General features: G+C 36.6%; 1 protein-coding gene, 1 non-coding gene and 1 pseudogene across 6 annotated transcripts in view; all 3 read left to right on the top strand.

Annotated features, from left to right (window-relative positions):
* The window catches only part of Ddx4 (DEAD-box helicase 4), an 85,223-nt gene extending 64,836 nt beyond the window's left edge, over nucleotides 1-20,387 (top strand). For 3 of the 5 annotated variants that reach the window (XM_074075344.1, XM_074075346.1, XM_074075343.1), the window contains 5 exons: nucleotides 10,384-10,529; nucleotides 17,907-18,006; nucleotides 19,093-19,363; nucleotides 19,506-19,616; nucleotides 20,310-20,387. In XM_074075344.1, the coding sequence (XP_073931445.1) occupies nucleotides 10,384-10,529; nucleotides 17,907-18,006; nucleotides 19,093-19,363; nucleotides 19,506-19,616; nucleotides 20,310-20,387 (706 nt within the window). Of the gene's footprint in view, nucleotides 1-10,383; nucleotides 10,530-17,906; nucleotides 18,007-19,092; nucleotides 19,364-19,505; nucleotides 19,617-20,300 lie in introns of all 5 variants that reach the window. The other 2 variants (XM_074075345.1, XM_074075342.1) reach the window with 1 other exon arrangement.
* LOC109674657 (uncharacterized protein C16orf52 homolog B-like) lies at nucleotides 1,834-2,336 on the top strand (annotated as a pseudogene).
* A 4,638-nt stretch (nucleotides 20,388-25,025) lies between the features above and the next one.
* On the top strand, nucleotides 25,026-25,132 carry LOC141424397 (U6 spliceosomal RNA). Its single transcript, XR_012449334.1, has one exon. It is a non-coding gene; the product is annotated as a U6 spliceosomal RNA (small nuclear RNA).
* The last annotated feature ends 1,849 nt before the right edge of the window (nucleotides 25,133-26,981 follow it).

The raw sequence follows: 26,981 nt of genomic DNA, 5'->3' as shown, positions 1-26,981 counted from the left end.
TATCATTTGCTCATTTCTTACTGAATTACTTATTCTTTTGGTATTAAATTTATTTAGTTTTTATGTTATGGGCAATAATCCTTTGTCATATAAATGCTTGGAAAAGATTTTCTCCCACTATGCAGGTTGTCTGTTTAGTCAATAATGTCTGATTATTTCCTTTGCTTTATAGAAACTTGTTGATTCAATGAAATCCCATTTGTCAATCTTTCTTTTGTTTCCTGAGCTATTGGAGTCCTATTCAGAAAATTATTTCCTCTGCCAGTATGTTGAAGAGTTTCCCCTATACAGTTTTCCCTTCTAGTAGTTTCAAATTTTTAGATATTACATTAAGGTCTTTGATTCATTCTGAGTTGATTTTTGTACAAGGTGAGAGATTGGGGTTTAGGTTTGATCTTCTGCATTTGAATATCCAGTTTTCTCATGATTTGTTAAGAGGCTCTTTTTTCTCCAGAGTGTTTTTTAGTACCTTTGTTCAGAATCATTTGACTGTAGATGAAGGAGTTTATTTCTGGTTCCTCTAGTCCATTGGTGTATGTGTCTGTTTTTATGCCAGTGCCGTACTGTTTTTGTAACTATTTTGAAATCAGGTGTTAAAATACTCAAGACTGCTGTTTTTTGCTCACAATTGCTTTGGCTATTTGCATGAGATCTTTTGTGTTTCCATATGAATTTTTTAGGATTGTTTTTTCTAGTTCTGTGAATGATGCCATTGGGATTTTGATGGGATTGCATTGAGTCTGTAGATTGGTTTTGGTCCTATGGCCATTTTAACAATATTAATTCTTCCAATCCTTTCCATCAACTACTATTACCTTTATCTTTAGTGTTGTGTAATTTTCATTGTGGAGTTCTTTCACCTCCTTGGTTAGTTTTATTCCTAGGTATTTTTTGAGGCTATTGTGAATGGAATTGTTACCCTGATTTCTTTCTCAGTGAAGTAATTGTGGACAGAAAAGCTACACATTTTCAAACATTGATTTTTGTATCCTGACAGTTTGTTAAATTTGCTCATAATTTGTGAGGGTTTTGGTAGAGTTCTTTGTAGGTTTTCTAAGTATAAAATCATATCATCAGCGAACAGGATAATTTAACCTCTTCCTTTCCTATTTGCATACTTTTCATTTGCCTAATTGCCCTGGTTAAAATTTCCAGTATTATATCAGTGTTGAGAGTAGATGCTCTTACCCTTGACTTGTTCCTGGTTTTAGAGGAAATTCAGTTTTTCCCCATTCAATATGATGTTGGCAATGTAATTTTCATATATAGTTCTTACTATGTTTAGGTATAATCCTTTGTACCTAATTTAATCAGGGTTTTTATCCTGAAGGGTTCTTGAATTTTGTCAAAGACCTTTTCTGCATTTATTGAGATGAATATTGATTTTTGTTTATTCTGTTTATGTGCTATGTTCTATTTATTGATTTGCATATGTTCAACAGTCCTTGCATCCCTGGAATGAAACTAACTTGATCATGGTGAATGATATTTTTAATGTGTTGATGGATTTGATTTGCAAGAATTTTTATTGAGGATTTTTGCACATGTTCATGAAGGCTAATGGTCTGTAGTTGTCTTTTTTTGATGTGTTCATATCAGGTTTGGTATCTGAGTAGTGCTGGCTTCATAGAATGAGTTTGGAAGAGTTTCATGTTATGGACTAGTTTGAGGAGCACCAGTATTAGTTTTTCTTTAAAAGTCTGGTAGAGGGATACAAGTGGCAGGCACGGGGGGTTTGGGGGCAAGGGGGTGTGAGGCAGCAGCCCATAGGGTAGGAAGCACGAGGCTTTGGCCTGCTTGGGGCTGGGGGGGTGGAGGGAGTGGAGTGGGGAGATGGATAAAGTGACCATCATCTCAGGATGTTTCTTTCTGGCTGCCAATATCTTTGCTATTGTCAGCATTGCCAACCCAGACTGGATCAACAATGGGGAGTCATTGGGAGCACTCACTGTGCGCCTAGTGCAATAGTGTCAAAGAATCCGTGGACAAGACTGGACCTGCCTCCTCCTTAGCTGTCCCCAGAGTGGGTCACCGCACTTTTTTATCATCATGGGAATCATTTCATTGACTGTCACATGTGGGTTGCGGGTAGCTTCCCACTGGCAAAGAGAAGCTACAAAATATGCTCGATGGACAGCATTCACTAGAATGATCCTTTTCTGTATGGCTGCCTTAATATTTCTGATAGGATTTTACATCAGTGAAGTTGGAGGTCAACCTCTTATGAACTGCCCAACAACACAGTAGTTGGGCCATCGTATGTACTTTTTATCTTATCAGTTGGCTTTATAGTAGTAGGCCTTTTGTTTGCTGGCAAAGTTTGTCTGCCAGGCTGATGAATACTTAAACTGCTTGACTCTTATTTTTTACTTTATTTTAATTTTTAGTTTTGGAAGGTAGGAGAACAAAGACAAGGCACCTGAGCAGTCCTCTCATGGGAAGATGCTTAGATGAAACTGATGCCAAAAAGAAAAAAAAAAAAAACTTTGATTTGTTCTCACTATGCACTTTAGATTAAAAAAAAATGAGGAGAGCCTTTTCCATAACCAAAAACAGACATTATTGACTAAATCTCCTGAGCATATTCAGGCAGTCAGTCTGCACTGTGTTATCAATCTAGGGAAGGAGAGTGCTTTATGCTGAAAAGCAAGGTGGCCCTTTGTGACTCTGTTGTTCTGTTTTTAATGTCTAATGATTCATTTGAGGAAAAAAAAGTAAGTATTTATGAATCATGGTGGACCAGAGGGATACAAGAGAAGTTCATGTGGGGCTGGCCTCACCTCCTAACAAATTAGTGTTCACAGCTTCTTTGTTACACTTTGAGCATTTGGCACCAGAACGAACTGCTATTGCATTACTGCAACAAGAAGCCAGTGTATCAAAACTTATTTGCTAAAATGTATGTAAAAATTCTGAAATTCCCTAAACTCTCTGTATAAAAGAAGGAAACAAAAAAAGAAATCAAACACCAAGAGACGTGTCATTCGGGGTGGGTGGGTGGGTGAAATCTTCTTTATATTAATATAAAGTAATATATTTATATATATATATATATATATATATATATATATATATATTAATATAAAGTAATATATTTATATATATATATATATATATATATATATATATATTACTAATACAGTTAAAAAAAATAAAACAGTCTGGTAGAATTCAGCAGTGAAGCCTGGGCTTTTCTTTTTTGAGAGACTGTTCATTACTGCTTCAATCTCATTGCTTATTATAGATCTGATTAGGTGGGTTATATCCTCTTGAGTTCAATTTTGGTAGGTCATATTTGTCCAGAATTTTTCCCATTTCTTTTGGATTTTCAAGCTTATTGGTATATAGTTGTGATTTATATATGAAATGTCCTCTAAAAGGCTCATGAAGGCTTGGTCCCTAGCTAGTGGTGCTATTGAGAGATGATTGGATAATGAGGTTGCTAATGTCATCAGCTGTGTCGGGGTCTAGTATGTGCTTTTATGTCCAGTAGTGTTTGTTTCATAAAGTTGGGTATGCTGATGTTTGGTGCATATGTTTACACTTGTTACATCTTCTTGATGGATTGTACTCTTTATCAATATGAAATGACCTTTTGTGTCTTCTGAGTCTATTTTGTCAAAAGTATAGCTCCTCCTGCTTGATTTTAGATTCCATTTTCTTGGAATATCATTTTCTAGGCTTTCATTTTCAGTGTGTGTATGCATTTGCTGGTGAGGCAAGTTTCTTGCTGTCAGCAAATTGTGGGGTCTTATAAAAATTCATTCAGCCAGTGTGCATCTTTTAATTGGAGAGTTAAGACCATTCACATTCAGGGTAGTTATTGAAAGTCGTGTGCTAGTTTTCTGGCATTTTGTTCTTTTTTTTTTGGTGATTGTTTTGAATAATTCATGTTTGTTTCTTATATTTTAGAGGTTTCATGGTTTATTAAATTAATCATGTTCCATGTTTTATTGTTTCCTAATTCTCATTTGCTTGTTTATGCTTCTAGTAAGATTTATTCTTTTCCTACACTTGTGACTGTGTTTATAAATTTTCTCTTCTGGGCATAGAATTCCTTTAAGTATCATCTGATAATGCTGGTTTAATGGTTTGTGAATTCTGTTAGTTTATGCTTATCCTGAAAGGTCTTTATTTCCTCTTTGATTCTAAAGGATAACTTCGTTGGGTGTTGTAATCTAATTTGGCAGTTACTCTTTTTAGGATTATATATTCATTATTCCATGCCTTCCTGCCTTTTAGAGTTTCTGTTGAGAAATCTGCTGTTACTTTGATAGGTTTGCCTTTACAGAGGACTTTGTGCTGTGCTCTTTCGCTTTTTAATATTCTTTCTTTGTTAGGTACTTTTGGCAGTTTAATTATAATGTATCACGGAGAGTTCTTTTCTGGTCATGTCTATTTGGGGTTCTACGTGACTCCTGTACCTGGATTTCCATATTTTCCCAGACTTTGGGAAATTTTTTGCTATCATTTCACTGATTAAGTTTTTCTATGACTTCAGCATTGGCTTTTCTCCCTCATATATTCTGATTGTGTGTAGGTTTGGTCTTTTAATGCATGTTTTCTTCACTGTTTTTCTTAGGACTGTCTCAGTGTGATAATTCACCAAGCTTATCTTCAATCCTGGATATTCTTCCATTGATTTAGTTTATTGTTGAGGCTTTCCACTGAGTTTTTTTAAAATTTGATTTATTGTTTTATTTGATTTCATTTCTAAGATGTCTGTTTGGTTCTTTTAAGAATCTGTGTTTATTGAATTGTTCTTTCATGGACTGAATTATCTTAATTCATTCAGTTGTTTATGTTATTTTTAATTCATTGATAATTTAAAAATCACTCCTTTGAATTCTTTGACATTTCATTCACTTTGATATTTTTGGAATCAGTAGACAGGAGCTCTTGGAGAAGTCATACTGCTTTTTTTTTTTTTTTTTTTACATTTCTGTGTTGCTTGAGATATGCACATCTGTTGAGATGGAGATATTTTCCACTTTTATGTGAGGGTTTTGCTAGTGAGCAGCCTACTTTTAATTTTGTGGTGATACTGGGATTTGAACTCAGGACCTTATGCTTGCTAGGCAGGTGCTCTGTTATTTGAGCCATACCCCCAGTCTTTTGCTTTAGCTGTTTTCAAATAAGGTTTCATGTTTATGCCTGAGTTGGCCTGGACCACAATCATCTTACTTGTTTTCTGCATAGCTGGGATGACAGGTGTGTGCCATCACACTCAGCTTTTTATTGGTTGAGATGTGGTCTTCAGAGCTATTGCCTAGGCTGGCCTTAAGCAGCAATTCTCCTGGCCTCTGATCCCTAAGTATTATTATAGGAGTGAGTAAGCCACTGTGCCTGGCAAGCATCCGACTTTAAAAAAAACAAACAAAAACCTCTTGTGCTGGGTGATGGTACATTGTGGCATTTACACAAGTTCTTACAATATATCAAATATACTTGAATTCACCCCCTCCATCATTCTTCTTTATCTCCCCACCCCCATTCCTGGAATAGTTTCAACAGGTATCATTTTCCCATTTACGTATACATGTGTACACAGTATTTGCGACATACTCACTCTCCTATACCCTTTCCTCATACACTGGTACTAACAACCCTCCATCCCTGTAGAATCTGTTCTGCCCTCCTATTCTCCAATTTTGTAAAAGCAAAAAAAAAATGATATTTTTGCTTGTTTAAGATAGCTACACAGGGAGTTTCCTTGTGACACTTTCATGTATATTTGTATTATAGCCCAATTCGGTTCATCTCCTCTCTTTTTCTTTTTTACTACCATAGTCTCTTTCTTATGGTGGTTTCAGCCAGTTTAAAAATTCTATATTGATTCTTGTACAGAGCGTACATCAGCCATATTCATCTTCTTAACTTCTTTCTTTTACCCTCTCCCTCTCATATGTGACCTCCCCTTAGCATGACCTGTTTTTCATAATATTGCTGTATTTGTATTAGGTCTATATTTCACATATGAGAGAAAGCATGTGGTTTTTGGCTTTTTGAACCTGGCTAACTTCACTTAAGATGATGTTCTCTAGTTCTATCCATTTACCTGTAGATGACAAAATTTCATTCTTCTTTGTGGCTGCACAAATTTCCATTGTATGTGAATACCACATTTTCTTAATCCATTCATCAGTTGTGGGGCATCTGCAACCTACTCTTGTGACTTAACTGGTTTGTTGTGTAGTGTTGGGTTTAATTCCATTTGGATCTTATCGTTTAATTTCCTGTAGTTTCTTTGGCTGTGAATAGTGTGTTTTGGTGTCAGAAAGCCCTAGGGAACTGCTTTCTCTGTCTCATAAGAGTAGGGGTCCTCTGATAGTTGAGGCAGGTATGATGGAGATAGTATAAAATGCAGAGTGCATCCTCTGTGGTTACTCCTCCAATCTGGTCAGGAGTATGTTATCTGATAGGGTATGGGAGTGACCTGTGCTGATGGCCCCTCATAAGTGTAGTGTCTATAATCTTTCCACAACCTTTGTGGTGTTTCTCTCTTGCTGTTGCTACAGGGGTGAATGCCTACAAACTGGTCTTTAATTACCTAACTCCAGATGTGTTTACATGGGACCAGGTTATCAGCTTGGGACTTTTATGTTCCCTATTATTTAATTTGAAGCATCCACCAAGATTCAAGAAGGACTGAGACATGGGGGAGTAAAATAATAGTTTCTTTCAGCTAGGCTTGGGCATGTAGCTCAGCAGCAAAGTGTTCACCCAACCTGCTCAGAGTGTTGGTCTCAATCCCCAGCACAACATAGAAAGAGGAAGGCAAACAGCAATGACAAATAAAAGGAAACCAGGTAAAGAAACAGCAACCACAGCACTAAAAATAACCGAAAAGCACAAAAAAAAGAGAAAAAAACTAAAAAACTTCAATTAATTTTAAAAAGGAGAAAAGGAAAAAGATTAAAAAAAGGGGAGGGGGAGAAAAAAGAAAGGAAGAAAAGGAAAAGGGGGAAAGCAAAAGTAATATGAAAAGTGAAAGAAAGAAAGGAAAAGGGAAAGAAAATTTAAAAATAAAAAAAGTTAAAAGGAACAAGAGAGAAAAATATATGTACACACAAGGAAAATGGCATTAAATAAAAAAAATAAATAAAAATTTTCTCTCTGTCCAAGTGGCTGACCACTCAGGCAAGAGTAGATGTTTACAATCTACACTGATCAGAGCTTCCTGCTATGTCTTCTTAGCCTCCAGACCCTCCAGACCCCTCAAAGCAAAAGCTTGGGGGTTATTCACTTCTGTTTTTCTTGGTTTGTTTTGTCTGACAGGCGGCCAGCAAGAGTGGTCTGTAGCCAAGTCAGTTGAAATATCTCTCTGCTGCCCGGAATACCAGGGGGAAACCTACTTAATAGTTTCACCTCTCCTCTCCAAGGATTTACTCTGGAGCTATTTGTTTTGTACACTTCAAGGGCAGGGCTGATACTGTTCACTAATGCAGCTCCCCGGATCTTTTTGTGCTATCCAAAGAGGAAAGAGAGAATCTGTAGGGTTGCAACTATCTGCTGGAGGGTTCGGGTCGGGGGTTGGACAGTGGCGTGTTCTGCACAATCCACCACTTGTGACTCTGGCATTCCACGACTCAACTCCCATGCTATATCACAGGAGTTCTATACCCAAGAAAGCCTTCTGGTAACTTCCTGAGCTGCCAGTCTTCAAGGGGAAGGAACCTCTGTTTTATGCTTCATAGACTGCCCACTGCATAAAGCTCTCAGTGGGTTTTTCAGTGGCGTTCTCTCAGGGAGAAAATGGAGCTCAAGATAGATGCACACTGAGTCAGCACAGTGATAATGCTGCTGGCTCCTGGACATGGGAATCTATAGTGGATTTGATTCCTGGAGTGGCAAGATCAGAAAAGTCCTTCTCAAAATAGCTCACCACCTCAGCAGTGGTAGCCTTCACTGGGAAGTACAGAGAACCTCTTCAGAGCCATATTGGTATACAGATCACATGTTTGTTCTTTCGACTGCACTTCTGCACAGAGAAGTATTCTGATCAGTTTTCTCCCTCTTTATCTCCACTGTTGGCCTCTCCCATGCTGCCTCTGGATTTGCACTGGGATGCTCTTTCTCATTCTCTGTTCTCCTGTCCAAGGTTTCTGGGCTATTCCAGGTTTCTGTCCACTATTGACCTTCAGCATTCTCTGGAGGTTACCTACCTCTATAAGCAGCTGCTCTCCACCTTTTTAATTCTCTGTCATGGAGAAGTATGGAGTATTAGGTGCCTCTCATCTGCCATGTTGGTAATGTCTCAAAGTCTTTTTTTCCCTTTCTTTCTCTCTTTGCATGTTCTCCAAACCATTGTAGCATCCATTCCCTTGGCTTCTGCTTCTGTCTGTAACTCTGAAAGTTGTTCCCTGTATCCCTGATCTTTCTCCTGAACCCCAGACTTTTAGATTTAACTCTCTGGGAGTTGATGTCTAAAATTGGACCTCCTTTTTCCAGTTTTCCTTATTTGAATTAATAGCATCTTGTTCTTTTGGAGCCACAACCCTTTGAAGAATGGTAATTGTTTCTTCATATTCCTTTTAAGCTATGCCCTTCAAAAATATTCAGCTTGTCAGTTATATCTAAAATATTTCAAACCTATTAGTTTTTTATTTCCCACTTTGATTTTGGTCCTTTTCCATTCCTGTTCTTGCTTGCTGCTTCTTTAAATCGCGCTTCAAACTTGAAGGCTCTTCTAAGTAGACTTAATTTCAGCCATTTTTTACCAGTGTATCTTGTGAAACTATGCAAAACACTTTGAGCATTTCTTAGAATTTAGTAGGTGTTCAGTAAATGTTAACTATTTTAATGTTGAATGACAATGATTTTTAATACAGCTGTATCCTACTTGATGTGAATACCTCAGAAATAAACATCATTGTATGTATTCATTTTTGTGTTCCCAGTATCTTGTATCACGTATCCCTGACACAGGGCACTTAGTAAATGTTTTAGTAAGCAAAAGAGTGATGGACATAAAGAGTTTCAGATGGTTTTGAGGTTTGTTCTTGGGTGCAAACCTGCTTGACTCTTGAAGGAGGTATATCAAAAGAAGCTTTACTTTTATGGCAAGAGAGCAGGTAAGGACTAAGAGGAGGCAGTGACTTATTATGATTTTGGGTATGCTGAGTTTGAGGTATTTTATGACATTCTAGAAGATTTCTAGAAAGTAAAGGACTGCTATATAGAAGGGAAGCAGATCAAAGATAAATCTGGGCTTCCCATTTATCCCAGAAAACTCAGTTCTCTAATTGGCAATGCCCCCTGTATTTCTGAATAATATAAAACAGAGCTTCTCAACTGTGTAGGTGATACAGTGAGTTACTATGTCTAAGGTATTGGTCCTCTCAGCCTGTGGGGCAAGTCTGGATTCTGTTCTGCCTAGCCCCTGGGCTTCTCACCACTTGTCTTCCCCCACCCCCGAGTTGTGTTACACTGTGATGGCTAATCTTAATGGTCAGCTTGGTTGAATTGAGTAATGCCCAGGAATCTGTAAAGTATACTTCTGGGTGATGTCTGTGATTTTGTTTCCAGAGATGATTAGATCATGAGGGCTTTGATCTAATGAGTAGATTAATCCCTTGAAGGATTAAGAATATTTGTAATATTGGATTTGATGAAAGGTAAGCTGTGGCCTAGTTGGAGGTCACTGCAGGTATGGCCTTGCTCTGGCCTCTTCCTGTATTCCTTCTTTTTCTGTTTCCTATCTATCATGAGGTGACTAGATCTTCTCTGCTGTATACTTCCACCACCATAATATTCTGCCTGAGTGCTTGCAACCAAACGACCATAGACTGAATCCTCTGAAACTGTGAGCAAAAATAAGCCCTTTTTCCCTGAGGTTGTTTCTGTTAGTTATCTTGTCACAGCAATGAGAAAGGTAACTAAGACATACAGAAATACCCTTTTCTCTGTGTGTTGTGGTATCAAAAGTCCTGACCTATAAGCTGATTTGCTTGTAATCATTCATTGTAAGCAGAGTAATTTAACAGGTGATAGTTTCAGAAAGCAACTCAATCAGAGAATAGAATTTGTGCCTTATGTTTACATTTCAATTTCAATTGAAAATTCCTTTTTGTTGCAGTTAGCATTTTAGTTCATATTTCTTATTGTTATGTACACATTTTATATAGCTTTAAGATCTACTAGAAATTACTGTATCCATAATTTAATAAAACTTTTTTGGTAATAATTAGGTATTTTGCACAATCATAATGTTTTATACTGATCTTTGAAAGTAGTACTTGGATGACATAAGTAACCATCCTTTCTTACTGCTATTATAATCTAATGTCTAATAAATAAGGAGGTAACATTTGCAGGACTTTAGCAAATACTGTGCACATGAATGGAGGAAGGTAAACTAACGATAATTTTTTGTTGTTCAAGGTTGGCTGGGGAGTTTTTAAAGACGAATTATTTGTTTGTTGCTGTTGGACAAGTGGGTGGAGCATGTAGAGATGTTCAGCAGACTGTTCTCCAAGTTGGCCAGTACTCAAAAAGAGAAAAACTTGTTGAAATTCTACGAAGCATAGGTATCTTTACATTGATTTAATTATTTTTGTCATGATTTTGATTTTAAAAAATTACTGCTTTTTAAAAATCACTTTAATGTTTCCTTTTCCTCTAGAGCTCTTGTATAAAGGATTTTACGTTTTTTTAACTGTGTAAATGGTATAAACATACAGTCCTTTCTCCTCCATAAAAGTTGAATATAGGAAGGATTCAGACTTAGTTTAACACAGTCTGATTTAAAACTGACAGCATAAGCATATGAATTTTTTGTTTTTGAGAACTGGAAAGGGTTAGTAGTAACACATGTTTATCACTCTGTAACTCTGTCAAAAATGAGCTCTTCAAGCTGCGTGTGTGCCTGCAATCCCAGCACTAGGGAGGCTGAGGCAGGAGGATCACAAGTTCAGGGCCAGCCTGGACCACGTAGTTCTAGACTATCTTGGACTACATGGTGAGACCCTGTCTCAAAAACAAAAACAGGGAACTCTTCTTGATTTTGTGTTTCCAGTTCTCATTTCTTGCTTTCTAAGGCTTCCCATATGCATAGATTCAAAGAATTTCAGAACTGGAAGGGATTTTAGATCTAATTCTGTCCTTCATAATACCTATGAGAAATATTTTTTTCTTCTCTCTAGAACTTTTCAATTTTAAAGAAAGTAGTCTCTTTTTGTTTACTTGAGATAGCTTTGAGATTGGAAATAATTTCTCATATGGTCATTTTGATACTTTTGTTACCTCCCATCCTAGGTCTATTTACGTGCTATACATTTTCCCCATCCACAATCCCCTGCTTTAGTAATTCTGTTTGAATGTCTGGGACAGAGGAATGAGGCAGGAGATCAGTTCTAGTATTGAGCAAGAAGAAAAACTAGGAAGGTGATTTAGAAAGCGCTCAAAGGCTTCCTGCCTTCAGTGGTGTCTCACTGTGTTGCTTAGCCTGGTCTGTCCTTCCTGCCTTCAAGTGATCCTTCTACCTTAGTCTCCTGATTGCTGGAACTGTAGGTGTGTACCATCACACCTGGCTTAAAAATCTTCCTAAAACCGAGTACTCATTTTGAGTTTGAGCTGAGTGACTTCATCAGATGTTTCATAACATATACTAATAGCATATAAAAATAATAGCTGTGGGCCACATACTGTTGTAATTGTGTTGACTTTTCTCAAAGCAACCTTTTTAGGTAGGTTTTTTTGTCATTATCCCCATTTTAGTGATAAGGAAACTGAAATAGGTCCAGTGGCTTTCCCAGTAAAAACTGAAGCTCTACATGTATATGCTTTTGCTGAAGTTAGAACATATTTCTAGTGTAAAAATATTAATACATGAACTTGTGGAACAAAGTTTATTTCAGAAATGATACAAGGAGGGGGGAGTTTTTTAGAACTACTAGTTTGCTATGGTGAAAAAGTTAGTGTATATGAGCACTATTTAAATTGCTAAATTTTGTTAATTTACGATTTGTTCTTTAACTTTTTTGCATAGAATATTCATTTGGTAACTCCTCACGTTTTACATATCTTTGTTCATGTAATTCATGTCCTCTGCTCTTCCACTGAATTTTTCTAACTTTGATTTTTTTCTTAAAATGCATAGGATTCATTATTTCAGAGAAGTATAGTCAGATGCCTTTTTTTTTTTTTTAAATAACTTTAGCTTTAAGTCAGCAAGGATCAAAGATTTTATTGAGCTCTTTAATTATTAAAGGAACCAGTAAGATACTATGACTACTTCAGAGGAAAATTCAAAGGATGCACACATTTATGGATTATTAGGAATGCTACATATAGCTTGCATATATAGATGTAAAACTGATCAATATATACAAGGCAATAATCAGTTACATTTGGGGAGAAAACAAGGCATAGGTAACCCCAAAGAATGTGCTTATTTAAAAATCCTCCATAGTCTTTCCTGACAGCTTTGATCCACCTCATGTTGAAAATAATCTGAGGCTTATCTTGATCACAGAAAAAGATTGATCTTACTATACTTGTCTTGCTTATTCTCACCAGTGCAGCAGTTGCAAATGTAGAGCTATATAGTATTGAACAATTGCTAAAATCACAAAATTAACTCTTGTCTGGATGTTTCCAGAAGGAATCTTAGAATGAACTTTTAAAAGCCTCTCTTCTTGAGGGGGTGGGAGTGGGTGTGGTTGTAGTATTGTGTATGTACCTAGAATGTCCAAGGCCTGGGTTTAATCTCTAGTACCACAAAGGAAAACAAAAAACCCTCTATTTTTTTGCTATCTGAAGAATTAGAAATTAAGTCTTAGAGTTTCTGCCAGATTTCATCTGCAGTACCTAGAAATACGGGCATTTCATCTGCAATACCTAGAAATATGAGCAAATTCCTCTCTTCTGAAGGTCTCACAGATTTCCTAAAGTTATTGACGTATCAGGAAATAGCCTTTCACAAACACCAGGCCATTTTATCTGGGAAAGCTTGTAGGCATTGATTCCATATAGAAAGCAAACCTTTGTTCCTTAAAAGTATCTGGTGCAGCTGGGCATCTGTGGCTCATGCCTGTGATCTTAACTACTAAGGAGGTAGAGATCAGGAGGATCATGGTTTGAAACCAGCCTGGGCAAATAGTTCACGAGACCCTATCTCTAAAAAAAAAAAAAAAAAAAACCATTACCGAAAAGGGCTGATGGAATAGCTCAAGGTGTAGGTCCTGAGTTTGAAACCCCAGACTGCAAAGAAGAAGAAGAAGAAAAAAGTATCTGGTGGTCGTAGCTACCAAGCTGTTTTCAAATATGAATTCCAGGTAAGGTTTAATCTCATTGAGCCAATTACATTCTTGTTACAAGAGGAAGGACAGATTCACATTGAACTGATAGAGATAACTAAACTTCCTTGAAAAGTAAGGAAACTTAGTAAGTTTCTGAGTTTGAGTTGGGTGTAATGTCAGTCAGAAGTGAGCTCAGGCCAAGTATGGTGGTTCACATCTGTAATCCCAGGTACTTGGGAGGCAGAGGTAGAAGGATAGCAGTCCAAGGTTGACTAGGCAAAAGTACAAGACTTTATCTTAAAAACAAACTAAAGCAAAAATGGATAGGGACGTTGCTTAAGTGTTAGAGTGCCTGCCTAGGCAAGCAGGAAGCCCTGGGTTCAAACCCAAGTTTGCCCACCCCTCCAAAAAAAGGAAGTAAGATCAGCTACTACTTAAAAATACTGCATTTTAGTTTACAAAATCAGAAAACAGACATTAAAATCAAACATTGAGCACATAAAGATTTCATCTGTCAGTTTAGTCAGTCCTTACATAGTTCTCTTTCATTGAATCTGTTAGAAATCTATTTCATGATTCTGTCTGTTTTTGGACTATTTCTAGAAATCTTAATCAGTAATATAGTCTAAAAGTTGTTAAAGCAATATCAACTTGGAACCTTTTACCCAAGGCTGTTTTTGAAATATCAGTAGTTTGATATTTTTTCACAAGGCTTGGATTCCTTGTTTGTTAAGATAGTTATCATCTGTAGCTTAAAACACCACCTTGGGGCAAGCAGCAAAAGAAAACCAAACTGTAGATGACAGAGAATTAACAACTGTGGGTTAATTTATTATTGGTAATTGTTAAATGTGGAAAATCTGATGAAGATTCATAATAAGAATAATGCTACTGATAATTTTTTCTCTGAAATGCAAAATAAAGGTAAGCTGTTTCAAAAATTACAGAAAATTTCAAAGAAGTACATTAGACTTTTGAAAATGGGTAGACATAATTTTTATACCAGTAATGTCAAGTAAATAGATTCAGTAATTGTAGATTAGGGTTCAGATGTCTATATTTAAAAAAAAAATGCCATGTGTAATTCTGATCTACATTCCTAGTTGAACCATTGGTCTGGAAGGTGCTAGATTCAAATTAGGAAAGAAGTAAGGTTATAGCCAAATGAACATCTTAGTAAGTGAAATTCTCAAGAGTTAAAATGTCTATAATAAAAATGCTTAGGGATTGTCAGTATTTATGAATTTAAAGGGAGTACCTATCAAAATGTTTTGAGAGCCACCATATTAAGTAAAAAACCTTTTTTCCCTTGTAAAACAAAAGCACATGTTATTTGTATTCTTCTGTGACAAGAAAATATACTATTTTTCATAGTATATTTGTAATCACTTTTGTTAATTATAACGTTTAACCAAAGTAACCTCTGTTTCATAGAGGAAACTAGGAATAATGGTAGACTATTGAGAGGTGTCATACTCTCAAGCATTGTCTGTTGTTTTAAGTTATCCTAAAACTCTGAAACTCATCTTCAAGGTGACATACTTCAAGATAGGAATACTGTGGTTTTTGTTTTTGGTGCTGGAGATTGAATCCAGGGCCTTATGCATGCTAGGCAAGTGCTCTACCCCTGAGCTACATTCCAGCCTGCAAAATAGAAATACTTAATGACTTTATTTAGTTGAGTGCAGATTTACATGTTCATACTCTTAAACATTATGGAGGGATGATTTTTAGCTTACTTGACTTGCAGACTTCTTTAAGAAAAACAAACCCAAGAATAAGATACATGATTGTATGAGACTTAACATTGATAAATAGGAAGCATAGGGATTGTTTACTGTTTTTAAAAAACAGTGATTTAGTTTATTCACTAAATACTTCAATTATTTATATAAACTTGGATTCTTGAAATGTTTCTTAGTTCCTGTAAAGTGTATTCCAAAGTTTAATACAGTTAAAATATTCAAGTTTATTTGGGGGCAATTTTAGGAAATTATAGAAACCAAACAGAATAAAGCTTCTTTAAGAGACTTTTAACTCCAATAGGACGTTAAAATAATGATTTCACAGTGATAGGAAGTAAAGTCCTTTCTGAATTTCACATAGAGAGCTTACAGCTTCAGTTACTCTACTTCAGCCAAAGCCAAGAGTGAACATAGAAATACAAAAAATTAAAATCTTTCCACCAGTTAGGCATTGGTAGCTCATGCCTGTAATCCTAGCTGCTTAGGAGGCAGACATCAGGAGGATCATGGTTTGAAGCCAGCCTGGGCGAATAGTTCTAGAGACCCTTTCTCAAAAATACCCAACACAAGAAGGGCTGGTAGAGTGGCTCAAGTGGTAGAGTGCCTGCTTAGCAAGCTTGAGGACCTGAGTTCAAACCCTAGTACTGCAAAAAATAAAGAAAAGAAACATAATAGCAATTAAAAAAATCTAGCCACCAAAGAATAATTCTTAGATTGGCCCTTTCCCTTTTTCCTTCTCTCCCTTCCCCTTTTCTCCCTTTTCAGAAAAGTGTTTCACCATATATCTCAGACTGGCCTTGAATTCACAGTGTAGCCCAGACTAGCCTCAAACACAAAATCCTCCTGCCTCAACCTCCCAGTGCTGGGATTATAGGTGTGCATTTGGCCTTCTTAGCTCACAGTGAACAAATAGTTAAAGAAATAGACTTTAAAAAAGGGATCCTCTCTGTTTCTTACCTAAGAGAGAATGGATAACTACAATTCATTAATCTACTTAGAGAGATCACCAGATGGTCTCATCATTGTTGCCACTAAAGGGAAATAATTTATTATCTGAACTAGAACAAGTACAAAATCAATAGAGAGGAAGAAACTAGAGAAATAGGGTCAGCAGAGTTAAATTTTTATTACCACTTGAGATTAAAGTGAGAACCAAGAAAGGTGAGACCAGGGCTTAAGCTGCACAGCACTGCTACGTATCTGGCTCTGTCATATGAATCTGTTTTGCACTGGGTATCTTGAATGACTTCTAAAACTTTTGAAAGATAATTTTTGATAAAATCATTGCTCTTATATAAATATAAAATGACCATATCTCAAAGATTTAACTCATTTACTATCATGGGAACAGGCTGATTTCTCTTTAATTGCCTAATAGATATGAAACATAAATATCACCTTTATTGTTATAGCCTTCCCATATCAAACACTGTTAGCTCTATTCTTCTACTTGCTCAGGCACAAAATCTTGGAGTTACCCTTAGTGTCTTTCTTTAATGGCACATCTGCTGTGTTAGGAAAATACTCTTAGTTTTATACCATCAAAATATATTTAGAAGGCTGGCACTACCCCACTTTTCTCATTACTATTCCTTACATGTATGCACCAGGCATATTCTGCCTCATTGCCTTTGTACTTTCTGTTACCTCTGTTCGTAATGTACAGGCCACAAAATCCCTTCTCCCCCATGCTATTAGGGTTTGAACTCAGGGCCTTGTACTTGTCAGCAGGTAGGTACTCTACCACTTGAGCCATGCCCCCAGCCCTTTTTGCTCTGGTTATGCCCAGGCTGGCCTGGACCATGACCCTTCTGTTTATGCTTTCTTCATAGCTGGAATGACAGGTATATGCCCAGGTAAAAACCTTGGTGAGCCACTGTACCCCCACTTTTGTTTTTTGACCACAAGAATGGTAATGTCTCATGTTCTTTTCTCTGCCTTGTAATGCTCTTTCTCTAGGTGTCTTCACACTTCACTATCTGTATTTCTATTTCTACTCAGATGCCATCTATTCTATTTAAAGTAAACTTCTATATATCTCGATCCTGCTGAGTTTTTTGTTTTTAGGACTTAACACATACAATATTTACTGTTTGCCTCCTTACAGTGTTATGAGGGGCTTTGTTTCTGTATTCTCAACACCTAGAATAGTGGATGGCATCTAGTAGGTGACTTAATTAAATTTGTTGAGTAAATGAATGAATAAGTGAGCCGATGGGAAAGTGGTTATGAACAGTAATACATTCTTCCTTCCATTGAGGCTATAAATTAGCTTTTTTTCCTTGACATTTTATAGAGAAGTTCCCTTGTGTGAAAAAACTTCTGGCCCATGTATGCATTTCTACCAGTTAACTACTTTAACAAGTAAATTTTAATGAGTTAAGATCCTGGGGTAAGGATGTCAGTTAACTTTATGAAAGATGTTTTGGGAATGAAGGATTTTGAATTAAAAGATAATGTTAGATTAGAGTTTAATAGCCCTGGGTCAGATGTCACTATAATAAACACCTTGTTGCAATCAAGGCAGAATGAAAGATTGAATTATCTTTGAAATGCAAAAGCATTTATGGGGAAGGAAATGGAGGCGGGGGTGGAGGGTGGGCAAAGAGGAATGAGGCAAATTTGAAACTACAAAGAGTTGACAGGCAGTTATCATTTACATAAGTATGTGACTTGAGTTGGTCTAGAAGGAGAAAAGGAAATATAATGTTTTTAAGCCCTGAACTCTAGAACAGTCCTTGTCTCTTTATCTTTGACATTCATCCATTGAGGAAACATTTGACTCCCAACTATGTACCAGGCCTGGCTCTGGGTGCTGGTAGTATAGTGGTAGATGAAACAAAGTTTCCTCCTCTAACATGCTCCTTTTTTCTTTTCCTAATTTTGTAGTTTGAATGCTAATAATTTAATTGTTTTGTAGGTGATGAAAGGACTATGGTGTTTGTTGAAACTAAGAAAAAAGCAGATTTTATTGCAACTTTTCTTTGTCAAGAAAAAATATCAACTACAAGTATTCATGGGTTAGTAAATTAATGATTTCCTAGTTGGAGAATGACTTTTGTTCAGCATTTAAAAAACAGTATTATATGTGGTCATGCACCACACAATGTTTTGGTCAGTGACAGACTGCATATATGACAGTGGGTCCTCTAGGATTATATTACCTCATGATGCTATAGCTGTCTTAGTTTGTATGTGTGTACTCTTTGACGCTTGCACAGCAGTGAAGTAGCCCAGTGACACATTTCTTAGAACATATCCCCATAGTTAAGCATTGCATGACTGCTATAAATAACATAACAGTCCTGGGATCAAGGTTCAGAATTCTCTCAAAAACTAAGCTGCTAAATTTTTTTCTTTTCTTCCTTGCACCAGAAAAATGCAGTAATACCCAGAAGGGCTGTACAGTTTTTCTTCATTTATATTCTTAGTTTTTATAGGAACCAAGTGGTGGGGATAAGCAAGTTAAAGGTCTGTCTTAGTCTCCTCATCTTGAGAGTGGGAACTTCTGAAGAGATTTCACTTAAGGATCTGTAGGTCTTATAATATCTGAATCTGTGTTTTTCCTCTGTTTAATCTACTCTTCCTGATGCCTGACATTTTTTTATTGAGTGCTTAAAAATGTCATACCAACACATCTATTAGTACTCTGAATATGTGTAATTTTGAATTTGTACCTTAAAAACTTTTTTGCGGGGAGGGGTAGCACTTGGGTTTGAACTCAGGGCCTCACAGTCTTAAGCTTGAGCCATTCCACCAACCCTAAAAACTAGTTGAGCAAGCATTCTAACCAACTAGTTCTACATTTTTTGTCAAGACTGGAAGGTATAGATTATTAATAGTAGGATTTGACCTTTGTCATACTTGAGCTTATGTTCATTCTGATTCTCAGCTGTTACCTTTGACCTCAACTGCAAATGGAGGTAATTCCAACTCAAGAATATTGTGAGGATAAAATAGTGACTTGGAAAGGATTAATGTAGTACCTAATAATGTAGGAAATAGACATAGTATTATATTCTGCTACTGACGATTAAAAGTAAGTTGAATATTGAACTTAAACTCTTATTAGGATCACTCTTAAAATCATTTCCTTTTCTTTCAAGTGATCGGGAACAGAGAGAGAGAGAGCAAGCTCTTGGAGATTTTCGCTGTGGAAAATGCCCAGTTCTTGTTGCTACTTCAGTAGCTGCCAGAGGGCTGGATATTGAAAATGTTCAGCATGTTATTAATTTTGATCTTCCTTCTACCATTGATGAATATGTTCATCGAATTGGACGTACTGGGCGTTGTGGGAATACTGGTAGAGCTATTTCTTTTTTTGATCCTGAATCAGATAATCATTTAGCACAGCCTCTAGTGAAAGTACTGACAGATGTAAGTAACTTTAAAAATTTTTAAATGTAATGGATAGTGTCCATTCTTTATTGTTGTGACATTTTATGCATGTGTATAAAAAGTGAACTTTTCTAGTCTTTGAGACTTTTTGTTGCATTGAGGTTAATTTTTTTTTTTAAAGGCTCAGCAGGATGTTCCTGCATGGTTGGAGGAAATTGCCTTCAGTACATATGTTCCTGGCTTCAGTGGTAGTACAAGAGGGAATGTGTTTGCATCAGTTGATACTAGAAAGGTTAGTTTTGAAGGGAAAACTTAAGATGAAACCAGGTGCATTCAGGGTGTTGTGGCTATAGACTTGAAGGGAAATTCAAAACTTGATTCCAATTGCTCTTTGAAAATGTTGTGCTTGATACTGTGAAGTAACTATAACACTCATTAATTTATCTAAAGTTTCATGCCTAGAAGGCAGCAACTTTATTTCTTTAAAATTTTCTGAGCACACATATTTGGGGGTTTTAAAAGTGTGGAATTCCTCAACTCCCAATTTTGCTGGCATCTTAAATTTAATTTGGGATCATCTAAGCTTTCTACTGGAATTTTGAGCACATAATCAAGACAAAATGCTGAGATGTGGGGCTGCAAGTCTTTCTGATATGTCAGTTTTTATACAGTATATCTTTAATATAGAAAATGAGCTTGCTAATTAAATATTTATGCTTATTTATTGAAATATAACACAGTAAGTTTTCCTCTTTCCAAAAATAGTGCCTTAAAAATCTTTGTCTTGGTTATTTTGTGCAATGTAGATTTCCTATTTTGATACGGGCATATTAAAAATTGAATCAGATTTAGTGAGAATGAAGGTCTTTATGTATGGGCCAGACAAGGTAGAAAGCTTGAGTCCCTGCTGTTAGTCTGGGAAATGTAACTTTAAACCTGTCATAACCTAAACATTTCTTTCTTTCTTTTCTTAAAGAATTTCCAGGGCAAGAGCACTTTGAATACAGCAAGTTTTTCTTCTTCACAAACTCCCAATCCAGTAGATGATGAATCGTGGGATTAAATAATAATTAAAAATATGTTTCAAGTCTGTGGTACAGTTTTGATGCAGAGAAGAAAATAGTTTTTATTTTTAAATTTTTAACAGAAGCATGAATGAAACCTGACATTCTTGTATTTCCTGTCCTTCTGTTTTCATTCCCACACTTAAAAAAACTTCGTTGACTAGTTGTGTGAAATGCTAAAAGTTATAACATTGTAGTTACTGATACAAATGGTGTCAACTGGAAATATTAAAGCATTCTAAATGTCTTATTTCTAGTATATTCTTCAGAGGGTTTAGACATGTTTCATGTCTAATAAGTACGCTGCTTATTGATGCTATAAAATAAGCAATAGGATATGATGGATGTACTTTTGGTTAAAAATTATTGGGTCTCATTTCTACTTAAGTCTTTAAAGCAGTTGTGATACAATATGATAGCATACTTTTCATGAAACAAACAGTGGAAGACTAAAGCCTTTCAAGGCGACTTTGATTTTTAGATCATCAGACATGTGATGAAAATGGTTAAATTCGCAATGTGAGCACTGTATTCAGTGGTACAACAAATGTTTGTTTGTTTGTTTGTTTTTTTAAATAACATACAGACTTTCCTGGGAAGTAAAAAGTGAAACACATATCCCTATGTTTCCCAACAGCACTTATTTTTCTTTGTTATAACAGTTCTCAACTGTTAAAGTTTGAAGTTTTATTTTATTGAATCTAGTAAAACCAATGTAATGAACAAAAATCTTACCAAAACTAAATATTAATGTATAATATACATTAATACAGAGATACGGTAATTAGTATTAGAATTCAAGCTCACTGATTATCAACAAAAACAGTGCTGTTCACTCTTGTCATAATTTTTTATTAATATTTTATGATTAATGAGGGGAAAAACCCTGTCTTTTTTATTCACCATTATATATCTTGAACTTACTATGCCTAGAACATGAGAAGTTCTTAGTAGTTGTTAAATGAATGAACCCAAACATTAAGACATAAAACAAGTGAGGTGAGGTGTAAATATTGTTGAAATAAAAATGATCAGTTTTGAGTGTTACTGTTTGTCTAAACCAAAGTGACATGTCCCCATTGTGTATCTTATTATAGGAATTTAGTTAATAAATGAGGCATCACAAATGAAAAAGGAAAGTGTGTTCAATAGGTAGTATTAGGAAGATTGGTTAGATGCCTACCCCATGTCATATTCCACATTCCATGTGATCTATAAAAATTCGAACTATAAAATATGGAGTTAAAAAACTTTGAGGATGAAGGTTGACTTTATAAGGGCAGAAATCATAAAACAATGAACAGATTTGATCAAAAGGGATTAGTTGCTTACATAAAAAGAATGGAAAGTAGACCAGGAAAAATATTGTGACCACAGTTTATTATCAGTATGTAGTTCTTTATATGTGAGTATATAGGTTAATGCACAGAGAACATAAACAGGCAACTTAAAAAGGAAAGTTCAACTAATAAAAATTGGAAATATTTCACTGTGTAATCTCATTTCTGGAAAAGACTGATGTTTGTATTGTGATGTCTGTGTGTATTTTCTAACTTGTTTATAAAGAACATTCTTATTTTTTATTTACTCAGACCTTCTTGGCCATAGCTGTCCCCTCCTTACTGCTTTTTAAAAGTTTTTGATTTTGTGTAATTTGTCAAATTACTATAGCATTGCTATAAATCAAATATAAGAACAGAAAGAAAATCATACATAATCCTACCATTACAGACCAACTGTAAATACCCCTAAGTTCAGTTACTCTCTCACTTGTCTTGTAGGTATAGTTTAGAATGGCTTCTTTAAAAATAATCAAAATAAGAGCTATCTCTGTGATTAGAAAATAAAATTCTATGTGTTTATAATAGAAAGCAGTCTTCTGCCCTTTTACCAAATTGTCATCCCACATCAACTACCTTTACCCATTTCTGGTTGTTGCCACCATATAGACATTTTCTGTGTGCCATATTTAGACATTTACTAACTTTGATAGGTGAAGATTTAACTTTTCTGCTTAACTCACCATGGAAGTGTAATTTGTGAGATGTAAAAGGTAGCCTTTTCTTTCCCTGTTCCTCTTTCTTCATTATGATGTGAAAGACTCATTTCCAAAGTTAACATTTGCATTCTATGCTATAACCAGAACGTCTCCCTTGTTATAGCTAAGATTGATTCTAAAATCAAAGCACAACAGCCAGTGTTTACATAATAGCTAATGTTCACTGCATGGCCCAGTTTAGTCTTGATTATCTTTAACTATTATTCTGATTTTATGACCTGTGTATCTGCAAGGAGAAAAATTATAATGGTCAGGGCCAAATGAAAATTGCTCAAAAATACTCCACATGCCTTTTTCTTTAAATATAGATCATAAATGAGCAACTTATTTACCCTGAAATGTGTCCTCTTTCTTATTTGGAAAGGAGAAATAAGCCTTTTTCATCATGGTGTTTTGCCTTTCTAGGTTCAAATTTTCCTTAAAAATTTACAAAAGGGATTGCTCTTCAGTTTTATAATGATGAATAACAGGACTCTTAATTTTAGGGAGTAGAGTGCTTTGAAGATTATCTTTTATTGGGGGAGACCTATGAGTGCTTTTCTTAATTTCCCCTTTTTTACTGTCCTTTTGGAGCTTCTTTTGGATTCCAAAACTATTGAATTAATCCCCTATATCCTATCTTTGTAAAAAAAAAAAAAATTTTTTTTTTTTTTTTTTTGCTGTTCTGGTGAAATTTTTACTGTCTGTTCTTCTTAGCAATTACTTTTAATATCCAAGATCTTTATTTTTCTCCCCAAATGTTGCTTGAATCTTCTTTATTAGTACTACTTGTAAAAATATTTTACAGAACTCAGGCTAACTTTAATCAAATTCAGTAATTGTCCCATTTTTGTACCTTTTCTCTCTTTATACTCTAATTTCCATTCATTTATGTTCAAAGCCTGCTTTTGAGAGTAGGGCGTCTGATAGTTAATTTTTCTGCCTTGAATCCTTTGCATTTTAATGGGGGGGGGGCGGTGTGAAAGACTAATCCAGGCTAGCTCAAAACGTGGAGTAGCAAGCAGCTGCACAAGTGAGGGCTTGACAGTAATACGATGTAGAAGGACAGGGTGAGGGGCGGTCCTGACTTGACGTAAGTGGTTATCCGCCTACTCTGCACCGCCCTGGGGACTTGGGACCAAGTGGAATGGTTTTCCTGGTCAGCCTTGGTAACATTTCTATATAGAGGAGCAGTATTGAGTGAGTTTGTCCCTTCCTCCTCTCATAGCTTCATTTTTAGTAACGTCTCTATTGGTCCCCTTATAGGGGCGAAGGCAACTTTTCATCGTTGGGTGCACCTCCCCATGCCGTGCCTACCCCCGCCCCAGCTAAACTATATTCCCAGTCCCGCCTTCATAAAATCCAAATGTATTGATGAGGTCCCTAGTTAGCTTTTGAAGCTTCTTCCAAAGGTGCTAGCGGCTGCTAACGCTCTTCAGATTCCTCAGCTCTGCGACGAACCACGTCCCCAGCATCTCCTTGTAGAAATTAGTCCAGTGTGGAGTCGGTGCCTCAAGGCTGGGCCGGGAGAGCGCAGCCAGGGACAGTCCGCCTGGAGCAGCCTGGCTGCAGCTATGGAGCCAGCGCGGAGCCGCCGCCGCCTGTCCCCAGCGCGCAGAGCGGCCGTCTAGGGGTGGCTCTGAGCCGGTGGTCTCCGTTCCCCCAGCCCCGCGGACGGGAGCCTTCTTGGGGCGGAGCGGGAGGTCGGCGCCGTGGGCCCTGGGGGACTGAACTGAGCAGCAGTGAAGGGATCCGGACACGCAGCCAGGAGCTTGGGCTGGCCGCATCCAGGTTAGTGGCGTTATGATAGGGAGGGGTGGCTGAACTGGCACGGGGTTTTTTGTAGGGCTCTCGCTTTAGAATTGAAGCTCCTAGTCTTTAGATCATGTAAATTACACACATGTTTTCGTAAAACTTCGGGATTTGCCAGGCGAATGCTTGTACTTGGGGAGGCTGAGATTGGGAGGATCGCGGTTTGAGGCCAGCTTCAGCGAGTTCAGCAGACCCCAGTCTCCAAAATAACCAGAGCAAAATGGACTGGAGGTGTGGCTCGAGCGGTACAGTGCCTGCTTTGGGGTTCAAACTCCAGTCCCGCCAACAAATAAAAATTTCGAGATTTATCAATCACTCAGAAAACCATTAACAGATCCCCCCTCCGGAAAAAATTCCACGAACTGCGGATTTAAGACCCCTTAAGAGAGCGGGTCCCGCAAGGAATGCCATATTCAGAGGACAAGGAACAGCGTTAGCATGTGGAAACACTGATGCTGATTATTGAAGGGAGATTTGCCTCCGAGTTTGGGGGTTGGTGACTAAGATAAGTTCCTTAGTCCTTTACGAAAATGATTATTTTGCTATAATTTAGGGGTTGATTATCGAATCGTCACAGTAGTACATCAGTTAATTTACTTTGGGGAATTCCTCAAAGAATTTTGTCTCCATCTGTTAGGGTTTTCTGGATTTGGAGATTCGGGGACAAAAACCGAAACACCTTTTGTCTCCTAAACATAAGAATTTATTCCAAAGTCCTGAATATATCTACTTTAATTTGATTTCCTTTTTTTTTTATTTGTGGGAGATTTAAAAATTCTCAACAGAGGTGCTCACTTCAGCAGCACGTGTACTAAAATTGGAACAATACAGAGAAGGTTAGCATGGCCCCTGTGCAAGGATGACATGCAAATTCGTGAAGCGTTGCATATAAAAAATTCTCAAGAGACACCAAAACATATTAATAATTCAAAGTAATTGCTTAAATAAATTGTGTCTGTGTAGGAACAAGGCACAGCGAAGCCCACTAAAAGCTGCTGAACAATACGGGGTGGGGGGAAGGGTAAGGAAGAGTAATAGAGGGAGTTAGACTGATTAAAGTACAGTATATTTCGCAGGTGAAATATCAAGGCAAAATCCTTTTGCACAATGAACAGACACTTTAACAAGGAAGGACAGGAACATAAGACAGGTGGTGTTAGGGAGAGTGCTAGAGGGAGGGTGAATGTGGTTGATGTATATGTGTATGAAGATACTCTCATTACATAAGCTACTTTAGTCTATGTTAAATAGTTAATTCTTGAGGAAGAAGTCAGCAACCACACTCCCAACTGTATCGTTTGAATCTCTTATCGTAAAATGCAGTTTGCCCTTGGGATATCTCCCAGCTTGATTGATGCTTGTTAATTGACCATTTTGGCATCATACTATTTACCTCATCTATCATTGTCTCACCAGTCTTAAGAGTGTTCCAGCACTGGAGACTTGTTCACCATAATCAGCTCTGGGTACTCTGTGCTCTTGCCAGTTAAATGTTGCAATGCATGTTCTGACAGTTTCATCTTAACATGTTTGTTCTTCAGCTGAAGTATTTTGAGTTAGCAGTCATCTGAAAAGGAAAATGTGGTTCCCATAATTTGTTTCACAGAATTGCTGTTGCTGGTCACAAAGTTGATACTATCATCATTTGGAGTAGAATTCAGAATGTATCTGTGCCCAAATAAGTATGTTTACTTATGGAGGATATTATGAATAAAATAAGTTCAGAGAGTGATGCTAATCACTTTAAATAGTAACAGACTTCTTTAGAGTTTTCTTATATCTGTATATAATTCATTAGGAAAACAAATGACTCAGATTGACCAAAATTTACAGGGATTGCGAATGTAGCCCAGAAGTGTATGCTTAACATGCATTAGATTAGGCTCTGGGCTCGGTCTCCAGCACTACCCCAAAAATAAAATTTACCTATGATAAAATGTGCAAATCTTAAGCATACAGCCTAAATTTTTATGTATATTCCCTATAACTATCACCCAGATAAGGAGCATTTTCATCACTTTAGACAGTTCCCTTGTGCTCTTTCAACTGCCTTGTCCTGATTTTTTTCATCATAGTTTCATCTGTTCTTGAATTTCACATAAATGGAATAACAGAATAAACCTTTTGTGTCTGGTTTCTTTTGTTCAACAAAATACCTGTTGAGATTCATCCATGTTTTTTTGTGTCAACAGTTCATTTCCTTTGAATTGTATAATCTGTCATTTGACTATATTACAAATTGTTTTTCCGGTTTTCTGTTGATGGGCAATTTGGATTGTTTCCCGTTTTTGACTATTATGAATAAAACTTTTATGCTTACTCGTATAAGTCTTTTGGTTAAACTCTTAATTTCTTAGCATATATCTAGGATGGAATTTCTAGACCATAGAGAAGGCATATATTAACTTTATTAAAACAACTGAAGAGTTTTCCAAAATGACTGTACTTAATACGGCCACTAGCATTATTGAGTGTTCTACTTGCTCCATATCCTCACCATCGTTTGCTATTGTCAGTGTTTTTAATTTGTGCCATTTACTGTGGTATTAACTTGTATTTTCCTGATGATCAGTGATATCAGGTACCTTTTTTTCATGTGTGTCCGCCATTTCTTCACCTGTTTACATGTCTTCCCACTCGGTCTTGTATACAATATAACTGCAAGTGGTAAAAGGGGGTAGAGAAAAGATGGAATCAAAAGATGGTATGCTAGCTTGCCACTCTAGTGATCCAAGAAATGTGA

Source organism: Castor canadensis, chromosome 6, assembly GCF_047511655.1.
Source record: "Castor canadensis chromosome 6, mCasCan1.hap1v2, whole genome shotgun sequence".
NCBI lineage: Eukaryota > Metazoa > Chordata > Mammalia > Rodentia > Castoridae > Castor > Castor canadensis.
The sequence above is the reverse complement of the archived record's forward strand: the minus strand, read 5'-3'. Positions and strand labels throughout refer to the sequence as shown.